This window comes from Nicotiana sylvestris, chromosome 6 (assembly GCF_000393655.2).
Source record: "Nicotiana sylvestris chromosome 6, ASM39365v2, whole genome shotgun sequence".
NCBI classification, from domain to species: domain Eukaryota; kingdom Viridiplantae; phylum Streptophyta; class Magnoliopsida; order Solanales; family Solanaceae; genus Nicotiana; species Nicotiana sylvestris.
This window is the reverse complement of record NC_091062.1, coordinates 174824268-174839439: the sequence shown is the minus strand read 5'-3', so window position 1 is coordinate 174839439 and position 15172 is coordinate 174824268. Positions and strand designations below refer to the sequence as shown.

Here is a 15172-nt window from a genome sequence, read left to right as displayed (position 1 = left end):
TTTTAAATAAATATTTTATTAGGCCTATGGGCCGGCCCAGCCTAGCCACAGTCAAGTCTCACGGGCCACATGCTTACTCGGGCCGGGCTTAAAAGCCTCCTTTTTAAATTGGTTCCGAAAATTCTAGCCCAACCATGCTAAATCACGGGCTGCGCTCTAAATGAACTAAACATTCATTAGAAAAGCATATGCGCTAAATAATCCGTGCTTATTAACCCTTGTATTGCATGCCATGCACTATAATCTCTGCATAACTTTGTCAGCAAACCAATGCCCCTCAGGATTCACACTCTTGTTTGCTCGAAAGGGTCCAATCATGCAGTTTTAAAACCCCCAACGCACCACCAACCCCACCACCATTGCAAACTACCCATAAACACCTAACAGCCACGTTAACAAAAATAAAACTTGTATCTAGAACGAAAACGGATTTATTAAGCCGAAAGAATAGAAATGTCATAGTTGGAACCATTTAACAACAAGAGCTTTCAAACAGCTCCAAATACATGATAGCAAGTAGCTACCTGAAATGCTGTTAAGTTACTTCTTACAATTGCCATTTCTTTTAACTTACTGCCTTCACTTCATTGAAGTCTCCATGTTTCTGGAGCACCTGCAGTCTGCTAGTGCACGAACATGGTAGGACGATACATACTGGTTGAAAGTTGACGGAGGAATGAACAGAAGAATGAGTCCCTTTCCAGGAATGATAGTTTATTGTATGTTAAAGATTAATGTCTTTTCGCATGAGAAAGCAACAATGGATATGCTAAACTTGAACTGGCCAACTGGAGTTAATTTCAGCAGTTCTTAGAACAGTGATTGGACTGGTTCCGGAGATGATAAAGTTGCCACGGACTTGAACTGAAATACAAATGAAAGCTTCATTACACTAAAATGATAAACAGCTGATATATGTGGAATGTACAAAAAAGAGGTGTATCATATGTATTTTTATTACAATAAACGAATTGTTGATGCTTTCTTTAAACTCATACTCATTGAGAAAAGAATGAAGTTCTATTATGTTTGAAGCTGAAAAAGTGGACATTTTTGTTCCACCATTTGTCTGAACATCTTTGCATATCCTAGATTAGCAAAACGAATAAATAAGGTTCTGATACAGTTACTTACCTTTGGTTGTCTATACTTTTCACGAATGGCATTCAGGGTGCTTCCGCTGGTGTTCAGCTGTAAATCTTGCAGCAAAAGAACTGTGGTTTTCAGCTCTAGCGCTGTATAACTAGTGTAGTGCTCCAAAGTTGGATTCTGCAAACCATTTCCAAAGTCATTTCGTGGTTGCATTACAATTGCAAAGAGAAGGGCAGATAGGGTCAAAGGAGCAAAAAAGTTGCATACCCATGGGTGGTTAGATTGATCAAGTGTCCATTTGGCTAGAAATACAGCCGATGCAGCAGTGATAGACGGAAGAAACTTAAGAAAACTATAGTCAACAAGTGTTAGCTCTGCTAAATAGTTTGCCATGAATTCCAGTTCAACAGAGGGAACCTGCAGGTTGGAGCAATTTTTACTTGGTCATATAAGCATCATTTTCTAGGACTCAACCAAAGCAAGAATGCTATCTCATCTACCTCATATGAAGCTTGTGCTGCTTGAACAAATCTCCTAAAAACAAAGGACAATGGCACAAATAAGGAGCCTGCTCTCACAAGTAACATGAGTAAAATTTGCTTATAATGCTAGCTGTAGGAGGTACCTCAGGAACTTTTTAGTGGTCGGAGCAGCAAGTTGAAAGCCCAAAAAATTCAATACTAGACTTTCCATTCTTACTACCTGACATGCGATATATTAGGCTTTTCACATCCAGAAGGAACTTTAAGTCATATCATAGAAGACAGAGAAAAACATTCTGGAAAATGCTCAGATAATTGCTCAAGTAGGAACAACTATGCATCGAATATATCATCAAAAAAAAAAGAGGAAAGCTAGATGACACAATCTAGCTAGTTCGTCTAACAGAAGATAAGCAGAATATGCTAGTCAATTTAGTTCAAACCAGCAAAAGAAAAAATTGTAGGATGAGCGACTTTGCTGGAATGGCAGTCAAAAGAACTAGCGTTGGAGTATGAAGGAGCATGTTTTTTACTATTATTGATTTACCAGGACAAATTCTGAAAGAATAGTTGGATTCATAACGATACAGAATAATATATCGGACCTAGGGCTTAACCCCAAGAACTAGCTCATGAGTTGAGGATTGTCAAAACTGTATTAAGAAGCTACAACCTATACTCTCAACCAATATGGGCCTCTAACACACCCAGGACGCCCAGTGATGGACATCAGGAGCAGGATGACATAACATGAGAGCCCAACATTGAGTAACCAAACATTGGAGATGGTTACTAATGACCTATGCAAACAGGAAAATAAACTCAAATAAACAAAAACAAAAAACAAAAACAAAAAAAAAGACTGACACATGCCTCTTACATTAATCAAAACTAAGGTTATTTAACTGCCTTTATTGCATAGCCCATCTTCATGTACATCATTCTCCATAATGATAAAGAAATCTAAAAATAGATCAGCATTTGAATGAGCATACCTCTTCTTTTGAGTAAGTGTTGTCTGTAATAAAGCAAAATTCTTCCACACGAGGGGCACAAATTTCTTCATATTTGCTGGAAGCACAAAAACAAGATAAAAGATTATACTCTGCAGAAAAAATCCAATGAAAAAATGCAGATGGAAGTTCAGCTAGTTTCTCTTTTCTGAAGCTATAATGAATTTCTTGAAATTCGGAAGAGCTGATCACCTTATTGTAAAGCACATGCACATACAAGTTAAAAGAATAAAAGAACTAAGTTAGAAGGCTCTATTTTCCACAAGCTCCCATGGAAAATATAGGGATATCTATGTGATCTACAAATTCAAATATGTAAAAACATTTTAGTTTACATTATAACCTTAAAATCTACCAATCATTACTAGACTACATTAAGAAAATATTCAACAGGAAAACATGAATAAAGGAAGTGCAAAGGCCTTCATGACTGGTCAATGGTCATCCTTGATATGATTGTCACAAACGAGAATTACTTACGAAGCAATTAGCATGCAGGTAACTCCGAGCAGCTGCAGCTTTTGTTTTTCAATGTAATTCTCAGAGAGGAACCTATCAATGAGATGTACAGTCAGGTAAAGTGTGTCCGGAACCAGCCTATATTCTTCAGAAACCTGCAAGAGGGGGAACAAGATTGATGGTCAACAGATACAATTATCCAAACACTTGACAAGTAGGAAAAGAGCTAATCAAAAGTAAGTCTGAGTTTCATAGGCCAGTGCTATTATGAATATGCATAAATGACTATGGCAATATGCGTAAAGGCTGGTTTGATTCCCAGTAAGAAAAAACAATTCCAGCATTAAATTCCGATTACTAATAGAATGTTTTGGTTGCCATTTTCATCTCTTGCATAAATAAAACTGCCTCCATTCCATCTTATGTGACACTATTTCCTTTTTAATTTGTTCCAAAGACACCTATCTATATTTATTATTTAAAACCGTCAATCAAACATTAGTTATGCAGGGATTCTTATACTGCCAAACAAACACTACATTTGTTATGCAGAAATTACTTATTCTAATCTCCCCAACCATTGTATTATTTTATGTGATAATATGCTATAATTATTTTTCCTAACCCACAACCTCCAAGGGTATTACTGGAACAAACATTTTTCAAGTTTAAAACCATACACATGTTTCATATTACAATCTCGCATCTAATTTATGATTCGATAAACCAAAAATCCAATATATATATATATATATATGTACTAAATAATTTAGTTATTACTTTTTACCGATTACAATCGCAACATAACTTATCAGTGAACCAAACCAAATATGACAGATCCTGTCATAACTAACATCCAATGATATGCTTTCAGGAAGAAAAAAACACATGATCTTCAGGAAATAACTCAAAAGAGAAAAAAGTAGAAGTAAAACATAAAAGTTGAACAAGATAATAATGCTTTAATGTAAAGCAAATATTCAGTTGATGATGCATTCGGAAAAGGAACCACTTATCAAAAGATCAAAGTAAAAGAAATCAACAAAAAGGTTATCTACTATCACTAACTTAGGTAGGGGAAAAAGATGTGAGAACATTTTGTTTATTAAGAACAACAAAATCCTGCTTAAGATACTCTTTCACATAATATTAAGCATTGTAAAAATATCAAGTAAGCTAACTGACCTCCACCAGCCAATCAATTAGAATACCTCGCATACCCTTGTTAACGTCCCGCTGCAGCTTTTCCATGTAATTAAATGAAGGCCGCCGGTCAAGCTGTTCGTGAGAAGAAAATGTCTTTGAGTAATTGAGCAACAGAAAGCTTTTTTCTCAACAAGTGGTCCTCCTTAGGTTGACAAAGAAAGGGGAAGAGTACATCTCTTAAACTTGTTCAGAAGTATAAAAACCTATTTCACTCCCTTGCCAGAAAAAGTGCTTAAAAGATAAACTATTTCATTGTTATTATCCATGATAATATTTTTTTTAATCAAATACTAAAGGCAACACCAGGTTGATGTTGTTTAGATGGTTACGGTTGCTGAGCAACACTAGGTTGATGTTGTTTAGATGGTTACAGTTGCTGATGCTATCACTAGACTTATCAGCAGTGCGTCAGTCATTTTCAAAGTAGTGACAGGAATGCATACAAACCTCCATGGCATGCAAATTGCTATATATATCAGGAGCATATAGACTACACATTAGTGGATCCTTGTGCTTTGAATCTATATCTGCTATACCAAGAGAATCGGAGCCTTCTTGTTTCTGGCAAACCTTGGTTTCATCTGCACGATGAAACAGAAACAAAATAAGGCCCTTCCAGGAAAAACATATCAAATAGAAAGATATCCTTTCAGAACTATTAATGCATTCATGCAAATTAGATGATTAAATGTTGCAAGCAATGACAGAAGATCAGCCAGATTAATAAGTTTTCCTGCCAACAATTTGCTTTTTACCTTTCTGGAAAAACGTTTCTGCAGTCCATCCATTTGTGAACTGACACATTACCCCTTTTATAATGGATACATAAAAAACCTATTCCCTTAAAACCACAAACACATGTCACTGGTAAGGTAGTATGCACTCAATTGGTTTCTTCACCCTTTCCGTTGTGTGCATTACATTGTCTCTTAACTTCCAGTTATTCTAAGATCTCCATTTCTTCTGATGGTAGTACGTGTCAGATACTACATATTCAAGTGAGCAAGATCTCTCTTTAGAAGTTAATTAGCTTAAACTCATTCTTTTTTGCATAGTTATCTTAGTTACAGTTTAATTCTACGTATTTGTCTGTGAGAGCAATTAAGGTTGCAGCCATACAGAACAAGGGCGCATGAGGAACAGGGAAAAGAAACAGTCTACTGAATTGAGATTTAATATAATGCAAAATGCAGTGAATAAAGTCATTACAAACTTCTATTCAAGAGATTGCGATCAAAATTATAACATTGAATTCAAATCGATACCTAATGTAATGATGATGAGATATCTGACTTAGACAAAGGGATATAAGCAGTTTTGTACTACTAACGAAAACATATATCATTACAGAACTTCTCGCGCTCTTAGAGAATTGCATGTGGTTCCATCAGAACCTTTCACATAAGGATCAGATTCAACGGTGTTTCATATTAATATAAACTTTTTGGCAGTCCCAGCGATCTTGGTAGAACTATTCAAAATGATAAAGTTTCCAGAACGGTTAACACTTAACAAGTATATTAGTTGTTGGTCCCTATGAACAAGCATGCAACAATTATCACAGATTTGAACAGAAACCAGATTTTTTTTTTCAAACTTAAAAGGAGCAGACACAGCTCAGTCACGATAGTTGCACTTCAGACTACTTCAAAAGAGTGAATAAATCAGAATATTCGAAGGCTTCAAATCTTGCATGATAGCACACAATATCGTACCTTTTTCTGTTGTATTCGGGACTGCAATGGCTGTAGGTAAACTCCTATTCACAGGCATAAGATCAACAAAACCACACTGTGCTGGAGTGATATATTTACTTGGGTGAGTTAATGTAAGGTCCTTGAAGCGTGCTTGTGAACAGTGTTCTTGTGATTTCTCGATCTTTACTTTTTTTGCTTCTTCAATCGTGTTTTCTTTTCTATCTTCATTATGCGGTCTTTTTACCAAAATAGCAGGTGTCACCTTTGAATTCCTCGTATCAGAGAATTTCTTAACCTATCACCATTAGACAAGTTGACATCATTGGCCACATTTTGATAAATATTGAACAAAGAGATAGATTCACCACTGAAGCTCCATTCGATGAAACAAAGACACTAGTTCAATAACCAATATTATGTCCAGCAAAGTGATTTCATTTCGAACGAAAGAGCGAATATGATATAATGAATCTTGAAAAAAACAACTCGCCTGAAATTTGCTTCTATTGATGCAATTCATGTATGAATTTTCACAAAGCACATTGGTGACATCCCTGAGAACGGCCCTTCGCTTAGGCTGTTGACAGGCTGTACTAGCATTAGTAACTGGATTATTCTCATCCGAGGCAGATCTTTTGTACTTAGTTCCCTGTGCTCCCAGTCCCTGTTTGTTATCCTGTCTGACAGACGGGTGTCGAGGTGGTAATCCTCCTGATGAACCCAAGGCTTTTGCCCGTGATCTTGTGATTCGCATAGTGGGCTCTTTAAGATTAGAAGATCCAATTGTCATATTTGCATTCCTCATTGATCCAGGTGGTGATATGCCTATTATCTGGGCTACAACTGCACAGCCAACATTACATCATCATAAACCTTCAATAGCCAAAGATAAAAATGGCACATAAAAGTGTTAAGAAAACGATACTGTGGAAACAAATGTGTAACATGGACCTATAAGCGGGAACTTAACATTAATCTCAAAAGACATATCATAGAACTTTATAAAGCAGCATAAACAGTTCTTCAGCAGTGTTGTCAATGGTGAAAAGCAAGAGAGTGTCGAAAGACTTGGGGCTTTAGCAAGGGCCCGAAGACGAAAAAAGAATAAAGAATATATATGTAATGCAAGAAAACACAACCAATAAAAAGAAACGACAGTTATATAGATAAATATGTAGGGCTCTGACAATATCATTCATCAGCAAGCTCGGATACATTAAAGTAAAGCAAATAAATGAACAAGAAGATGACTAGTGCATGATCGGTTTTTGACATGACCAGCATGTGATCTAATGGGAATTGAGAAGCTCTTCATCAAAAAGCATGAAACTACTATGAACTGGTACAGTAACTTGAACTTGGATTCATCTTATCCAGTTAACTATATGCAACTTATGCCAGATGGAGCTATTTATATAGAAGCAGCAAGTAACATCTACAAACACAGAGTCAGAATATCCAACACTATTGATGTAACCTCATAATGTTAGTTTGATTGTAGCATTCATTTAAGCATAAAATTGATTAGGAAAAGGAAGTAAAGAACAAGTGAAAAATTTAGAGGAGTTTTCATTAACTTAGATAATGAAAGTCAGTCATACCAAAAACAAAACAATGTAATAAGCTACAAAGGAACAAACCGGTCATTACTTTGTTTTCTTCTTTTCGTCAAGTGCAGTCAATATTTTCAAACTATGCTATTTTTGTTACTATGTTTAGTAGATTTTCCCATGACAAACAGAAAAAGATCCACCTTTTCATACAGACTGTCTTTTTCCTGACTTTCTTTATCCGCTTTAAACTGTTCCATGAAAGATGGTATTACATTTTCGCATGACCACTAGCAATCTACTAAAAGAAACTTAAAGTAAAGAGGTCCAAAACTGTAAGAGAGCTAAAAAAGGAAATCTAGATCTTCAAATGCAGCAGGCAAAAGAATCCCCCTCTGACTCGTTTGATCAACTAAGGATCAATAACAAGCGTATATACAATCATATATTCTGATTAAAAGCAGAAGGATATTATCTGGAGAGAAGCAAAGATGAAAAAGTGCTACAAACTTAATAACCAAAATATCTTTATGCTAACATCTAACCAGTGGTAAGAGCTTATCTAATGCTCTATTCAACAACAAACTGCCAAGACTCATATGTTTTTTATGTTCCCACCTTCTAGTTAAGCTTGATTCTAACTTTTTTTTTACAAGGAAAGAATAAAGGGCGCCTGCTAAGTGTGATCTAACTAGACCGGAATATCTTAAAAATGACACTATATGTAGGACGGTCACCTATATCTTAAAGAGTGAAATTCACCTGCATTGCGTTCCACCACAATTCTAGAGCTTTGTATAAATAAGAAGCAACAGTCATAGTACTCTTGAACCAGGGAACAAGCCTGCATCAAACATTTACTTATGAGTTAAGCATTACGGTCTGAAAAGGAAAGATAGCACATAGCATTCGCACGGAAAGTTCTACTAATGTAAAGTACCCTACTCATACATTGTTGCTGCAGATTAAGTCATTCAGTTTCAAAATTTAGCACCTATCCATTAAAAGGTAGACCTTACATATAAGCAATTGGTGCATGCTGGACTTCGACTCTATGTGTATAATCCACCTCTATTGTCCACGACAAGTTTGAGGGAACATACATACATGTAGGGTGACAACAAGTGAGATACTTTTTTTTTATAATGACAACCAATGAGATACTAAATTTAAAATATTACTTTAGTATTATATTAAACAGAAAGCAAATAATCAAGAGATATCATTCATCTCAGTCAACGTTTAAGCAATTTAATTACCTTTTTGTATGCAACAGATAATTTTTAATTCTAAAAAATCACTCAATTTGATCTACTCGGAGATTTTCTTAAAAATCCATAAATAAACTCAAAAATAAGAAGTTAGCCTAAATCCTCTGAAAATGGCACGACAGATCCATCAATGTTCTTCAATTGGAAATTCAAGTCCACTGCAAAACTCTATTTCCTTCTAACTTCTAGTTCCACAAGCAAAGCAAAAGTATTAGAACAATTTTTTTTTCAAAAGCAACCTGAAAAGATAGAATTAAATAGCTTTAAGATCTCAAAACAAAAAATGCACCATAAATTTTAAATTGTTTTTTCAACTGAGAATAACAAATAGGAAAATACAAATTAAAAAATGCAAATCAAATTAGTTTCATTAGCAACCAAAGAAATAAATTAAATAGCTTTCCAACCTCAAAAGATAACCAAAATACACCATAAAATTTTTAAAAAGTAAAAACTACAACTAAGAACAAAAATAAAAATGAAAATAATAATCTATATCATTTTTATAAGTAACCATAAAATGATAATTACACAGTTTTTCAACCTCAAAAGACAACAAAATGCACCATTAAAAAAAAACTACAACCAAGAACCAAAAATATTAAATAAATAAATTAATAAATCCAGAGTCCAATTCGGAAAATTCAGGAAAATCGCTAAGCTCACAGATCCGAAAGCAAATCCTCCAGGATTTCACAAATGGAGCTCAAAATTATTCAAAAATTCAAAATCAATCCATTATTCGTCGCAAAATACTGCGATGTTATGGTACATTGCAGCTAATCAACTAGTACAATATACATATTCATTTGTACATATATAAGTTGAGCTTACTCTGCGTTGTTAATAGCTTATGAGCTAACGACACCGTTAAAATGGAGGTGCCTCGATAGCAGAGCTAGGGTTTCTATATTCTCCGATCAATCAATGTAGCTCGTCTGTGTGGTTTCAGGGGGGTGGAGTGGGGGGAGGGGCAGTGAGAGTGAGAGAGTCATGATACATATATAACACTGTAGATGTGGAAGGGGTAGGGTGGGTAGTGAAGGTGGGGTGGGTGGGGGATGAGTGAGAGCGGGATGGTCCATAGTTCAAACTTCTGATTCTGAAAAGCCAAAAAGAAAAAAGAAAATGAAAGAGTTTTTCTAATTACTCCGTCGGGTCTATCTTTTCATTTTTATACTATTTTGGTTAAGATTTTAAGAAATTAGAATTGCTTGTTCTTTTCTAAATAAACAAATCTTATTTGTTGAGAGTTAAAACTTAAAAGGGTCTAACCGAATTTTTAAAAATAAGTGATTTTGAATAACAGTTGAAACCACAAAAAAAGAGCAAAAAATTCACATTTATCTTTGAAAAAGAAGCAAAATTGTAATTAATTGTTTCATGACAAAAATAATTTTACCAAAAAATTATGTTTACTACAATATTTTTCTTTAATTTATCTCATATGTCTCGCACACTCTTTTTTCTTTACTCACAAATATCTAAGTTGCTTAACTAAAGTATCGAATCATAATTTGAAAGTTAAAATCATTTTTTGAAAATTGACCAAACTCAAATTATAACTCTAACATTAACAAAATTGTTTCTCAAATGATTTAACCAAATACAAACTAAGTACTAATATTCTAAAGTACTTTCATAAAATTTCCTGTAAAAATAAGTATCCAAAATAAACATATTTTAGAAAACACCCAAAAGAGCCATGTATGTTTCTTTTTTTTCAATTTTTGACCTTCTAGAACTTTTGAAATTTATTTTACACTTCCACGATTTTTAAGATTTTTTATTATCTAACTTATTACATTTTTAAATTTGATATGATATTCTCTATCACACTTACTTTTAACCATTATTTTGATTTTTTGTCCCCACCCTCTCTAACATAGTAGCATTAACCTCTTAAGTATTGTATCTAAATCAAACATGATTAAATAAAATGAAATGAAAAGAATAATCTTTTACCATCACTTTGTAGTATTGAACCTTTTTTGCGATTTTATGCTTGAACAAAATGTATTGTGAAGATTTGTTATATATTTTGAGTATTAGTAGGAAAATAATTGTCTCATCATCATAATCACTTTTCCTTTTTTGTTTCAATTTTCTGATTTTTCACTTTTGGGGATTAAGGTTCTTTGGATGGGGTCGGGGATTTGTTAAGATAGAAAATTAGATCCTATTTCATTGATAGATTGGAAAATATATGATAATAAAAAGAGTAATTATGTATTAGCTAGTTTTCACATATGTATGGGCTAGGGAAGCGATTCAAAAATCTATTTGTTTTAGGTATTTAATTTAATTGCTCTAATTTTATACGATAATTATAATTTAGTCGGTCATAGTATGTTACTTACCTTTTTTTATTATTACTAGTATCTATGAACGTGCGTTGCACGTTAATAATGGCACATGATGGTTTAAACATTTAAATCATTTAAATGTCGAAAAATATTATTACATTAGCATAATACCTGAATTCAAAATGAAAAGACATCATCAGAAACTTACATAAATGATCAATTTAGTCATGTTAGTTCGATAACTATGTATTATAATTTAAAAGTATTTAATGTGATGGTATCTTACTGAACATTTCTTTCTAGACGATGCTTTTTAGTATACGTTTCCTTCTATTGCGGTAAATATAGTTCAATATTTAGGATTTTTGTCTTTGTGCTTTATTTATTACCGTAAATTATTTACACACAAATTTGAAGTATATTCTTTATTTTAGGAAGACGAAAGTTGAATTCGGGGATAAAAATATACTTAGAGCACATGACCAATATCATAATTTTTGCATGTATGATGTTATTGTCAAAACTTCTATATACTATTTATGTGCTATTACATAAGCTATTCGACGGATCTAAGTCTTTCAGTACATGATGTCACACCTTCTTTTTACCTACACCTCCGGAAGGAGGGTATAAGGGAGTTTTTCCAATTAAAGGACAATCGAAACAGAATTATTATTAAAGATTCAGAGTCGCCCTTGGGAGATTTATGGTGTCCCAAGACACCAGTTGAATCCCGAATCGAGAAAAATATTGACTATGTTTAACAGCCCGCGAACCAGAAATCCGGGTAAGGAATTCTGTTAATCCGGGAGAAGGTGTTAGGCATTCCCGGGTTTCGTGGTTCTAGCGCGGTCGCTCAACTGTTATATTTGGCTTGAATTATCTGATTTTAAACAATTATGAACCTATGTGCAAATTTTAACTTTAACCGCTTTTATTCATTTTTAAGAGAATTGCAACGCCATCAAAACACGTCTCGAACCACGTCACATAAATGCACCCGTGATTCTTGACGTATTTCAAGATCGTTGAGATTTTGATTTGGGTCACATAAATGCGCACCCGAGTTTAGGAAAGTAATATTATTAAATGGCGCGCCTAAAGCAACTACGCATTTTTCAACTTTGCGAGGGTCGTGAAAATTTAACTAAATGGCACGCCTCGGTTTCTAAGGATTAAAATTAATTACACAAGGGTCATGGATTATTTAATGAAAATGGCGCACTTCAAGTTTTCTATATAAAAAAAATAAAAATAAAAAGCTAACTAGCTTTGTGAGGGCCATTGATTATGGAAGGTCAATATGGATAGATGTATAGAGATTAGTTTTTGACATGTACATCAAATGGATTCTACCAACATGGATCCTGAATTCTAAAAATCCTTATACACTTTGTATTTTTTAAATCAAAATAAAAAGAAATTGATGTATCATGAAACAATTGTATTGCAATATTACATGAGCCAGAATACACAAATGACTTGTACAAGAACAAATACCCAGTTCAACATTTGTTAGGTGCGTGAATAGTCGACTTAAACGATTATACTGCCAATTCACGCAATACACTTTCAATGCTTGAAATTAAAAAAAAAACTCATGTGATATTGACACATACAGCTTCAATTGACTTTTCGCTAGAATTCCAATTTTTATACACTTCCTGCTAGTTATACGAGAACTCATGTAAATCTTTGAATACAAATGAGATCGCAACTAATCATGAGAAGCCTATCAAATATTCGTACATGGAAACAAGAATAGAAAAACAAACCATCGGACAATTTGAATCACTTAGCATGAGTACATGCTTGTCAATTTACAACTGTGACCAACTAGTGATTACAACTGCTAAATGATCAGTCCCCTGCAATGACTAAACTCCACAATGCCATACAAATACACTTCTATTCTGATTAGCATGACTCAATTTTAAAGAATTAACTGACAGCAGGATGCAATGAACTAAGATTCAATTCCAGCATCAAAACAAACCATATCATCATAAAAGTCCATACATTTTAGAAACTCATAAGAGAGTAGGAAGCAAAATACTTATTTCCTTCGACAAATAAACCTTGGAACAATCTTAACTAGTACATATTTATCAATCCAAAAGATCCTGAGTTAGCTATATTCAACCAGGCTCAAATCCAGACCTTAAAGCAAAAAACAAGCAACCAACCGGATATATTTAAAAGGCTTCAACTAAAAGAGATACCCATCCAAACTATCATGTAATCTACAATATTCAGAAAGTTATTCTCTTGATCACATATTCAGGGGTAGAGGGGTGACGATCAAAACTACCTAAATGAAACAGAAACAAACAAGTAAACTAACACAACATAAATCACATTCAAAGCTCCATAAATCCATCTTTTATATATTCCAAGCCAAGCTTTACATTAGGTGGAAATAGAAGCGAATACCTGGAAAAGAGGGTAAACAATGAAGAAATGAGACTCAACAAGCTCAAACAATCAGCAGTACAGCAGATAACCTCAGATTCAAACCAACAGGTGTCGAGATCGACCCCAGAAACCCGTAGAGTATCTACTTGTTCAACCAACTTCACATCCCACTCAAAACGAAATCCATTCTACTTTAAACACTCAAATGAACTAAACTAGACTGGACAGATTGAAAATTTGAGAAAGAAAAATCAAAACAAGAGAGATTAATGAAACATTGAACTAGGATTCATTTCAGGAATTCGAAATCTAAGAAATTACCAAGATAACTTAATGAAACAATAGTTTCTACAGCTGCCTGGTATTTTCAGAATTTCTCCTCTCAGTATTTTTAGAGTATCCGGATCTCCCTCCCTCCTATTTTAGAATATCCAACTGCTGTGTATATCTTAATGCTTATCTCTCTCTCTATCTCTGCCTCTCTCTCCTCTAATGTTCTCCTCCTACAAAGTCAGTCCTTGCTTCTTATATATCAGTGAGTATCCCCCTTTTAAGGTGTATTCTGTCCTTTTTCTTATGTTCCCCTCCCTTTCCAAATTGTATACCCTTTTACACCTGTATTTTTAGTCTTTAATTATATCCCCCATGTTCTCTGATTCCCAACTCCTAAAAGGGCATTAAGCCAGCCACTACCAGTCCCCTTTTCATTCTTAATTCATTCCACTACTTAGTGCTTATAATTAATTCAGTAGTGCATTTCCTAGACCCTACCACTATTGAGAAGCCCTCTAATTAATTATTGACAAGTTTCCCTGCCTAAATTACCCTCAAGGCTTCTGTTATTCATACCCCCTAAGTTCCGAAGTACCATAATTATAGTAAACAAAAGACTAAAACCTTTAACTAGATTGAAAAATCAAAATCGCTATTAAATTACTTAACGACATACATGAATATGATATTCATCAAAGGCAATCGAATGGATAATTCACAATTTTAAACCTAATTCAAACCTAAGAAGAGAAAAAGACGGGGCAGAAGTGGAATAATAACAAGAAAAGAAAAGAAGTAGTGCTGGATACTCACCAACTAAACTCGAAGTTAGAATCTTATAACTTGATTCATACAAAACTGATACCAATCGCTTTTTTCTGTTGAGAAAGAGCGAATGACATCAATTTTGTAACGAATCAGCCTTCTCGAGTCGATGCATGCCACCAGTTTTGACAGTATCGAGTTGTGAGTTTTTAGAGCTTAAATTTGGATCTAATATTCGAGGAGTTCTAGAAAGATTCGAAGGAAACCATTCTGGGATTTGTAAAGAGGGGGTCAAGGTGGTCATATGGTATTAGTTTGGGGTTGATTGGGTAAACTAGGGTCCGGGTCCGATCTTCGATCTGAAATTCGAGGGATTTGACTAAGATTCGAAGGCAATGGTTCGGGGATTTAAGATGATGGGGTGAAGGAGAATCAATGGCGTTAATTTAGGGTTGTTTGGGCCACCGGAACCGTCGTGAGGCGATTTCCGGTGGGCGAAGGGCGGTGGTGTGAGGCGGTGAGAGACATGGGTGTCTCTGAAGAGACGAAGGAGACTAGGTAGGGGCTTTAGGGGGCGGGGTGTGTTACACATATATATACAGGTTGTGGAATTGAATCCAAACCGTTGGATCAATTGAGATCA

The 15172-nt window shown here is 34.5% G+C and overlaps 1 protein-coding gene across 1 annotated transcript; it reads right to left on the bottom strand.

Annotated features, from left to right (window-relative positions):
- Window positions 1-415: 415 nt before the first annotated feature.
- LOC104244972 (cyclin-A2-2-like) lies at window positions 416-9825 on the bottom strand. The gene is made up of 13 exons (XM_009800506.2): window positions 9605-9825; window positions 8262-8343; window positions 6440-6792; window positions 5968-6244; window positions 4700-4833; window positions 4232-4324; window positions 3068-3201; window positions 2570-2645; window positions 1718-1794; window positions 1593-1626; window positions 1360-1509; window positions 1135-1269; window positions 416-864 (listed from the first exon to the last, which is right to left on the bottom strand). The coding sequence occupies exons 3-13, from the start codon at window positions 6752-6754 to the stop codon at window positions 811-813; spliced, it is 1479 nt and encodes a 492-aa protein (XP_009798808.1). The 5' UTR covers window positions 6755-6792; window positions 8262-8343; window positions 9605-9825; the 3' UTR covers window positions 416-810.
- Window positions 9826-15172: the final 5347 nt, after the last annotated feature.